Source organism: Phalangium opilio, unplaced genomic scaffold, assembly GCF_054372755.1.
Source record: "Phalangium opilio isolate 3A_F unplaced genomic scaffold, DU_Popi_V2 ptg000105l_1, whole genome shotgun sequence".
Classification (NCBI taxonomy): Eukaryota; Metazoa; Arthropoda; class Arachnida; order Opiliones; family Phalangiidae; genus Phalangium; species Phalangium opilio.
Genome location: NW_028324207.1, coordinates 2,594,055 through 2,603,497, shown reverse-complemented (window position 1 = coordinate 2,603,497; position 9,443 = coordinate 2,594,055). Strand labels below are relative to the sequence as shown.

The 9,443-nt window shown below is 36.2% G+C and overlaps 2 protein-coding genes across 2 annotated transcripts; one reads left to right on the top strand and one right to left on the bottom strand.

Moving 5' to 3' along the window:
* Nucleotides 1-649: 649 nt before the first annotated feature.
* LOC149625236 (uncharacterized) lies at nucleotides 650-4,692 on the bottom strand. Its single transcript, XM_089852108.1, has 6 exons — nucleotides 3,851-4,692; nucleotides 3,251-3,797; nucleotides 1,878-3,053; nucleotides 1,300-1,822; nucleotides 1,136-1,192; nucleotides 650-831 (listed from the first exon to the last, which is right to left on the bottom strand). The coding sequence occupies exons 1-6, from the start codon at nucleotides 4,690-4,692 to the stop codon at nucleotides 650-652; spliced, it is 3,327 nt and encodes a 1,108-aa protein (XP_089708234.1).
* Nucleotides 4,693-6,412: 1,720 nt separating this feature from the next.
* Nucleotides 6,413-7,797, top strand: LOC149625235 (uncharacterized). The gene is made up of 3 exons (XM_089852035.1): nucleotides 6,413-7,422; nucleotides 7,493-7,531; nucleotides 7,600-7,797. The coding sequence occupies exons 1-3, from the start codon at nucleotides 6,945-6,947 to the stop codon at nucleotides 7,629-7,631; spliced, it is 549 nt and encodes a 182-aa protein (XP_089708161.1). The 5' UTR covers nucleotides 6,413-6,944; the 3' UTR covers nucleotides 7,632-7,797.
* Nucleotides 7,798-9,443: the final 1,646 nt, after the last annotated feature.

Below are 9,443 nucleotides of genomic sequence, written 5' to 3'. Positions count from 1 at the left end.
ATAAAAGTTTTCTTTGTTTCACACCGCTTTTACGCAAGAGATTTAAAAAGGAAAATTGGTTCCTAACCGACACGGGTAAAGGCATGTCTCGAAATGAGGTTAAATAAATTGAGATTTATATTTTATGGATTATTATTTTCTAACGTAGATTACCATCGGTCCTTCATTGGGGAATATATTGGACCTAAGTCTTAAACTATTATCAGTACTTTGTTTTAGATCTATTAATATTTAAGAATACGCTTTTTCGGTACACTCTTCGTACGCTTCTGTTAGGCGTTTGGTGTCTGACGACTTAAATAGCGAACCTGGTTATTATCCCTAGGATTTTTAAGAACAGTTCAATGATATATTTCTAGAATATTTACCTGGGTTAAAGACATTTTGAGACAGCAGCACGATGCTTAAAGATAAATGATGACTCCCGACACAAAAAAGATTACTTATAAACTCCTGTTTGGTACAGGTGTTAGCTAGATCGTCTAGGATTAAAAGATTATTTATTCTCTTATCAAAAAAAATCAGGATCGTTAGGAATTAGTCCTTCGTGGAATTCAATAGGTAAAAAGAGTTTCAGTTCATCAAAAATGTCCTGATAACACTATAGCAATAGACTACTCTATCAGGAGGTTTGTCCATGATAATGTCTTTATATTTGAGTAAATTTATTACCCACGTTGTTTTCCCCGAGCTGCTTGGACCAGCCAGTAAAATAGTCATCGGTGTTTCTAAGTGGAGGCGATATTCTAACCCGTTCTCCATTTCTAAAACGTTCTCTAATATCGTCTATGAACTCGTAGTTGACTCGATCTTCGTACGGTATCACTCTCACTTTAACAAGGTGGGAAAACGTGACCCGATGTTTAGTGGTCCGTTTTCTCATTTGACGTGGCAGACGGGTCTTGATGATTTAAATATCCGTAAGGAAGTGTTGTGTAATCCTCTAGGACTCTACGTTTATTGAAACTATATCCAAAGGTTTTCTTTAGATTGCCTAATAAAAGTGTGGCTGTTTCTTTACGTCTTACAACATTAAATGGAACGGTGACCGACAAAGTTTTCGAGGGACTATATAAAACACTTTTAATCGAGTCAAAGTTAATGATTTCTTCATTCCTTCTGTTAAGGGTAATACCTTTAATTTTAATAACAGATTTACCGTCCGAGGTACGGTAAGCGTACGACTTAGGCCCTGTCGAGACAAATTCGAGAATCGTCTCACCCTTTAACTCATCCGTCCAACACCCTAGATTACTAGATAAGGGGGTAAATATTCCCCTTCCTTTGTTACAACTATACATGAATCGGTGTCAGTATAAAGTAACCTCTTACCCATTTTACTTATCGTATTATACAACTCGATGCGTCCTAATGAACTAACAAAGGAAGCTATCGTGGGACTTCCCTTGTAGTAGGTAGGAGCGTATTCTTTTTTTAGTTTATAACTGACAAAACAGATTTTATCGTTTACAGGTTTCAGGTCTAACAGTTCTTTCGTTTCATCAGTTATTATCTTAACTAATCCAGCGTAAGAATCAATGTATACAATTTTTCTCTTATCCGTATTGTAACCCATTTTACCCCAAAGCGAATTTAGACATAGTTTACTAATAGCGCGAAGAGTGGGGTTGTCCACTATCTCATCTTTATTAATAACTATTCCTTCTCGGTCATAAATTGATTTTAAATACGCTTCTTTTTGCTCTTCGCTTTCTATTCCCGAAGGCCAACCTGAACCAGATTGTTTAATTTTAAGGTAACAATCAATGAAAGTGTCAAATAAACCGGTATTTTCTTTTCTGTCAAACTTGTCTTTGTAATGCTGGACTTCAAAAAAACTCTAGAATCTTATATCCATTTTTAACTACTAGATATACTTCGGGACTAGGCCAACAACCACAGAAGGATCTTTCTTCCGAATTATGTGTACAGACTGATTGTTCAGTTTCAACGCATTTTAAACACAAAGCAAAGAAAAGTTTCTTTTTAGTCTTAATTGGAAGTACAGGTAAAAATAGATTTTCAGGTGCTAAAACTCGACAAGAAATAAGACCGAAATAAAAATTAGGTTCAAAGTTGAAGTCTTTCGTGATAATTTCAGGATGACCTTTAGGAAATACGCCCCATTTACACACGTAAGGATAGAGCGAGCAGATATCTAGGTATTGAATAGACTCGCCCGGTTTTGCCTCATAATACAGACATATACACTCGCTTCTTCCCCCGTACAAGGCACTCCTGGATCCAATTGGTTGTTTAAATTTTAAACTGTCACAATAGAGTTTAGCGTCAGGATCATCTCGTAATCTCTCATTGAACTCGCATTCCGAAATATTGAGGTTTTCGGCGTTCGGTAAAATCTTTTTTAGATAATTGTCCCTGTCTAGAGTTCCTTTGTTGACATTTCTGTTTAGATCTTTAACTATAGGATTGTACTCGTAATGTTTTGTGTGTTTTACACATCCGTGATAGACGCATCCGTTATAGTTTAAAACAATTTCAGGATTTTTACAATATCCGTCTATTAAATAGTTTGACACCCTTTTTTCCCCTTCCAATGACAAGGCAGTTTCAAATTTTACCCCTCGTAATTTTTCTTCCAAGGCTATACACTTTAAGGCTCCGATACTAAAATTTCCACGAAAACACTTTGCAGGTACGACACCTAGTGTGTATTTTTCAAGATGTTTGTGAAGGAAAATATTAGTTACTGTTCCCGCTATGGTAATACCACCTACGTTAAGCACGTCGACCCCGGAGACATTCCTAAATAACTCTCTAAATTTTTCCATTCCTAATTGTAGGACCTTAACATCTTGAATAGCGTATGTTTCAAGCTCCTGTCTCAGATTATAGGGCTTATCCTTTCTTTCCGAATACCATTTCATAAAATCCGCGTGCTCCTTATCTTTAAAATTATCGGGCTCAAATTGATGTATCTCGGGTATAGGGCCTATATAGTCTAACGTTTTTTCATTATGGAACAGATGCGGGAAATAGTCTTTTTTTCTTCCCCGAGATCGAATGTAGAGGGAAATTTCCTTAAGGGGACGCTAATAAATCGGTAGCTGTCAATGAACTTGATCTTTAGATTATTTAAGAAGAGTGCCATGATTTTTGAACCGTTGAAGATAGGCTCAGGAACTATATTCCTTCTAAGTATTTCTTTCAATATAAAGAAAAAATCGAACCCTGCCCCGTTATGAGCGCAGCAGATTACATCGGAAAACAACATTCGCGCAACCTTTACTTTCTTATTTCCCTTTTTAATAGAGCTTGTCTCACATTGGAAAAGATAGTCCATACAATCCTTTATACAATCAAAGGCCCTAAAGACACGAATGGTAAATTCTTTTGAATCAACGGATTCTTGCGCAGCTGAAACCAAGAGTACGGGAGTGTGTTCATTATTTAAAGGGATAGTTTCACAATCGAAGTATAGAACACGAACAGGAGGATAATCAATATCTAGGGGCATCACCCAACAATGATTTTTTTCTTGCGTAAATTTACAATTTTTACAAGTTAGATCACACTTATGATTTGGTTTTATTTCGCGAGCGCAATTTCCGCATCGTTTCAAAGAATCACATGTTCCGTTTCCCTTATGGTTATTAAAACATTCGGTTCCCTTTAAATATCTATTACACTCCTCGCATCTTATGAGTTTATACTCGTTTTTTTCGTGATAAGCCTCAGTTGTTTGACAGCGGTAACACATAGCCGTTTCCGAACAAGAATGACTAGATTTTTCTTCCGGACCGTAAAATAGGGTTAAACAGTATTGACAATAAGCCCTAGCCGCAAACATTGAGGTATAAGACCGTACAACATGCATATGATTTCCAACTTTGAGGAGGAAATTTTTTTTTCCTTGTGAGGACCTATAAATATTTTCTCAAACTTCTCTTCCGCGGAAAAAATTACAATCTGGTAATCTGACAGGGCATTTTGAAACTTTTGAACACCCAATATATCTACAGGACCCTCCGGGAGTTCGGCTAATGCGTGTAACTCTAAAGCCGCGGTTTTTTGGGAAGGGTGGTCTACATTTCTTAATAATCGGAACCTCCATTGATTAAACTCGTTTAGCTTTCCTATTGATTTTAAGTAAGTTCGATCAGCTAGACTTTTACCCACGGCTAAGGCTCTAGAAACGCATAGAGTATAATTATTTCTAATAGGTATGTAAGCATAACCTTGGTCAATATATTTATCCAGTTCAGCTATAGTTCGATTATGCACCGCTTTTCTACCTGTCATTGGAACATTACATTTTAAAAGAATAACATCAATTTTTAGAGAACCCTCTAATAAAAGACTACGTTTGGACTGAGCCACCTTTTCGATACTAGAGAGTAATCGATCAGGAGTTAACTCATTTATCGCCATAAATCTTAAATTCACAGGGTTCTCTAACGCGTCGGAGCTTATGGCGAATCTAATTAAGTTATACTCTTCATTATTTTGCGTGATTTGTTTTATAAGAGATGTTAATATTTGGGAAAGCTGATCATGAATTTTGGTTAATTTTAGTTCTTCTAAGTTATTATATTCTGTTGTAATACACTTATATTTTCTAGATTTTCGATTAGATATTTTATCTATCTTGAAATATTGTTCAGGTCTAAATTTTGTGGATAAATCGATGGGATAAAGTTCATCATCTGAGAATGACGAAGTGTCCGACATTTTTTCTTAATGGGAAAGTTCTTCAAATCTATTGATTGTTTTCTCCAAGGCAACTATTATGTTATGGAGATCGTCTGAATCTCTAATTACGAACTGCTTCTCATAGGTTTGTCCTCTGTATTTAAAAATGGCTATTTCTCGGTCAGGCGTGGCGGCTATTTAAATGGGTTCTTCTGACATATATACCGTTGCGCCCCAATCTCCCTGAGCGTTGTTCAGAATTGATTTCAGTTCAAATGCGCTCTCGTATTTAATACATATACCGTCCTTAGTAGGGATGGGAAACGGTTTTCGAGGGTTCTTTGATTTCGCGTACCACCTAATATCGATGTATAAAGTACCCCTGAACGACGATATTTTAACTCCTAATAATCTATCCCGACCATATTCTATTATATGATCTTTCCAATCTTCCTTTTTATATCCCGACTGAGATAACAAGGTCTCTACTTCTTTGTCACAGGATTGTGTCGTATCCTTTGATTCGGCCTATTGAAATACCTATTTCCTATAAACTAAATTATCTAATCTCATTGAAAAAGTATAAAGCACTCACCATTCTCAGGAATAGAAATTTCTTGCTGCGAGATATTAATGCAGTAATTTCGGCACGAATGAATCTCAAACGTTGAGTCTGAGCTTTTATACTATACGGGTTTTATCTTTTCTAGATATAAGTCTTGGAGATCTGTTCTTTAATGTAGGGGGTACGAATACCTCTGTCTGATAATACACGGTTTCATATTACTTAACTACGTCAATATATGTATATAGATTGAGTAATATTAAATTCGTATCTTTTATTTTTAATACTTCAACGACATCTGCTTCTCTTTACTTTTTTATCGAAATTGTTTAATTATAACCTTTAGGTCAAAATTAAATCAGTTATCGGCGTGTGTAAATTTATAACTAACTCTTTCCCATCGCCGATGAACGTATTTATTTACGCTATAATATTAAATTTCATCCGTATCTTTTATTTTTTAAGTCTCCAAACACATCTGGTTTTCATTTTATATAAATCGTTCAATAGTAATCTTAGGAATAAACTTAGTTATCGATATTTTATAACTCTATTTCCTATCGTCGATGACCATCTTTATTTACGTTATTACATGTGTATAGATTCAATAATATTAAATTTCATTCGTATCTTTTATTTTCAGTCTTCAAACACATCTGTTTTTCATTTTATATAAATCGTTCAATAGTAATCTTAGGAATAAACTTAGTTATCGATATTTTATAACTCTCTTTCCTACCGTTGATGACCGTCTTTATTTACGTTATTATATGTGTATAGATTCAATAATATTAAATTTCATTCGTATCTTTTATTTTCAAAGTCTTCAAACACATCTGTTTCTCTTTACTTTTTTATCCAACTCTTCACGTGTAATCTTAAGGTTACAGTTAAGTATCGAAAATTTTATAACTAACTTATACTATAACCGTTGAACGGTTTCGTGTTACTATCGCACTCCTAGTATACTCATGGGTGAGAAATATGTATAAATACAACGTTAAAGTCTTTGTATTCTCTACAATGAAAACTTTCATAAACTCAATAGCTTGTTCTTCTAGTCTCGCAAAAAAATGTAAGTATTTTTCCAGTATTTTAAAATGGCTAGTAGTAACCCTTATCTTAGTGTCTTTTAGTTTCTACAACATCACTATATATCTCTCCATCACCTCTTTACTCATTCCGTTACAACTCTTCTAAATTTAAAGCTATAAAATGTGTGTATTTTTCCAGTATTTTTGAAATGTTTAGTCAATAGTAACACTTATCTTCCTTTCTTTTAAATAGGGAGTCCCTAATATTTATCGCTAGTAGCTTTGCTATTGTATTTAGTCGCGCTAGGAACCTACAACGTAGGTTCCTAGTTAAAGAGGTATTACATCTTAACTAATCTTTTAGAATTTTCCCTTATACGTGTGTTTTCATTTTATTAGATTGGGTGTATACGCGATAGCGGTGAGCGTAGTGTTAGGAATTTTCAAATTCCTGACGAGGAGTGTTTCCGTAGAACGGATAACACGATTATTTTTAATAACCTCAGACATTCCGGTTTGGGGCGCGAAGGTGAATACGGCCAAGACGAGATCCGAACCGTACTTCAACAATTAACCCGAGGTTGCGATACCGTTTACGTAAAAGGGCCAGATCAAAAAGAATTTTTAAATTTTTTTCTTGGAAACCTCCGGGTTGTGGAAATAGGAAGTTGGGTACCCCTTCAATACGCATTATGCCTGGAGGGGAAGATGTCTATGACCCCCATTTACGATTCCTACATAACGGAGATAGATTCGCTGTGGTAAGAGCTAGAAAAATTCAGGTCTTTTTCAACGCTCAAGAAATGACACCTCAGAGCCGCTCCGGTTCGGTCGATTGGGGTTTACCCGACGAAGCTCCGGTTTCGCCGGCACCCAATCGTAATTTAATTCCGGCCGGCGCTGAATCTCCTTATTCGTGGGAGAGTAATTGGGGTGACGATAGCGACATAGACATCCCCATTTTACGTAACGTTGTCAACACTGAATACCGGCCCCGTGTCGAAACCCCTCCTCCCCCATACCCTGGTACTCCTTCCCCTCCTCCAAACATCCTTCCTCCCATTGATCCGCTTGAGCGAATTCAACAACCACCCCAGGCTGTTGTCATTCAGGAAGGACCTCCGATTCCTGGCGCCGATCATCGCGAGATAACGTTAAACCTATCTGACGGTTAATAGAACATCTTTAATTAACTGTAAACTAATGAATCGTTTATTAATTGTAAACTAATCTTTTACAGTACCGCGCGACACCCCGATCCAAATCACCGTGGCGGGTGGTAAGTATATATTAGTATTTGAAAAGGTTTAAAATAGGGTATAATAATACTCTTTTGATTCGTTACAGAGGGGCCTTTGCTTTTAAAGATTACTTTTTAAATTTATTCATATTTATATATTTCATCTTATCTATTTTGTGTATTTTCATTTTATATCTTACTTTTTATGTATTTTTCAATTATATCTTATTTTCTGTATTTTTCATTTATTTATTATTTATGTATTTAATGTATATGTAATCGTACAATTAAACTAAATTTTTTCAGTTAAAGATTACGTTGTCAGTCAATACCTTTAAAACTATTCGCGACATCTTGTTTAGTAAATTTTCTAGCGCAATGACCGAGTAACGGATAACATGTAGACGTAAAGAAAACCGTCTCGAGTGAAATTGGAGACGTTAACAGATCCTTAATCAGTTAACATACGTCGTATAAGCGAACACTCTCTTATCTAAGTCTGGCCATTACGTCACGACTAAAGAAGTTCACGCCCTTAACCAATTAACAAAGACGTAATCAATTGGCGACCCCACTCTCGATCAATAAACGAACTCAGAGAAACCCCCCCGGATAAAAAACCAGTGTTCCCCCGCGCTAGAAGGCTGGCGACCCAATTAAATGACCTAAATTCTAGTCCATATTTTAGGTGGTTAACTACTTATATTCTTTGTTGTTTTTCATGGGGACAGCATTTAACGTAAGTTTTTTTTACTATAAAAACGCGTCAAGATGGATCAAGAATCTATTTTATTCGAGATCGAGGAATTGGCTGCTTTACGACCATGGCCAATAAAGAAAATTTACGCTTTTTTCTTTAATTTATGTACAGTACTCAAACTTAACCCAGCTACAGTCGGGGAAATTTTACCGACTTTTTTGTCTAATAGAGGATACGCTATTCTCGAAACATATATTTAAATATATGTTAAGCGTACCGCGCGAGCCCGAGCCCGAACCCGAACCCGAACAATGTCGCGACATTAAAGAGTTGGAAACATTCTATAATAATTTGCCTTTAACGTGTAGTGAGCAATATATGGCTCGTTTCTAAAAAAGGGCGTTTTAAATAGGTCAACGCGATATAGACGATAGACAAGCTGTAAATCTACTCATTGATGAGCAAGATGAAAACATGATTAAAGCTTTAAACATTTTTGAAACGGAAGAATCAATTGTGCGGGAATTTGAATCTACCTAGAATGACCGTATAGTTTGCGACTTTTTAAACAATAATCCAGAGCTGGGTTTCGCCTCTCAAAACAACAAAACGATTTCACCTCTATAGATTTTTCGGGTCTTAGTAATTTCCCTGATCAATAAGGAGGCGGGGAGAGGGGAGCAGTTATGACGCCAATAGATTCTCTACCTCACTGTGAAATTACGAGCCAAAGAGTGCAAATGTACCCTAGGTTCAACCTTACTGGTCTAGAAATCACTTTAAGAATAACCAATATTGTCCAAGTCGTTCTTAATAGGTTAGCTCCATCTGATATGATACAGATAACGTCCGAAAGTTTAAGCTTGCCAAACAGGGGCGAGATATCACTCTCATTTCGTAGAGCTGATCAATTGGACTCTAAATCTGTTTTAGATGAGATAGAATCAGTTTTATTCGATGATGAGTTTGAAAGATTCTTTATGGGATCAATAGTCTTAAAATTTCACGTGGTAAGAATACCCGTTGAAGGCTTTGGCCGAGCTGCTCCCAAAGGAGTGCGGTCCTTTGATATCTTTACTCGTGACTCCCGAGGAATTATCAGGATCGTGAACAATGATAATTTGTGTTTAGCAAGAGCGCTGGTGGTTTCTATTTCGCATTTAGAGCATAAGAAAAATCCGACTAATATCGCGCCTAATTTAAGTCGATTTCGTACACACGAGCGGATAGAGGTGATACGGCCTCTCAACG

Excerpts from the sequence above, each read along its gene's own strand:
- LOC149625236 (XM_089852108.1), bottom strand. The coding sequence starts at position 4,692 with ATGTCGGACACTTCGTCATTCTCAGATGATGAACTTTATCCCATCGAT. Across the intron at positions 3,798-3,850 it reads AAAAAAATTTCCTCCTCAAA|GGCTTATTGTCAATACTGTT; the intron begins GTTGGAAATCAT and ends GTTTGCGGCTAG. Across the intron at positions 1,193-1,299 it reads TTATACTGACACCGATTCAT|GGCCTAAGTCGTACGCTTAC; the intron begins GTATAGTTGTAA and ends TTGTCTCGACAG.
- LOC149625235 (XM_089852035.1), top strand. The coding sequence starts at position 6,945 with ATGCCTGGAGGGGAAGATGTCTATGACCCCCATTTACGATTCCTACAT. Across the intron at positions 7,423-7,492 it reads AACGTTAAACCTATCTGACG|TACCGCGCGACACCCCGATC; the intron begins GTTAATAGAACA and ends AATCTTTTACAG. Across the intron at positions 7,532-7,599 it reads CCAAATCACCGTGGCGGGTG|AGGGGCCTTTGCTTTTAAAG; the intron begins GTAAGTATATAT and ends GATTCGTTACAG.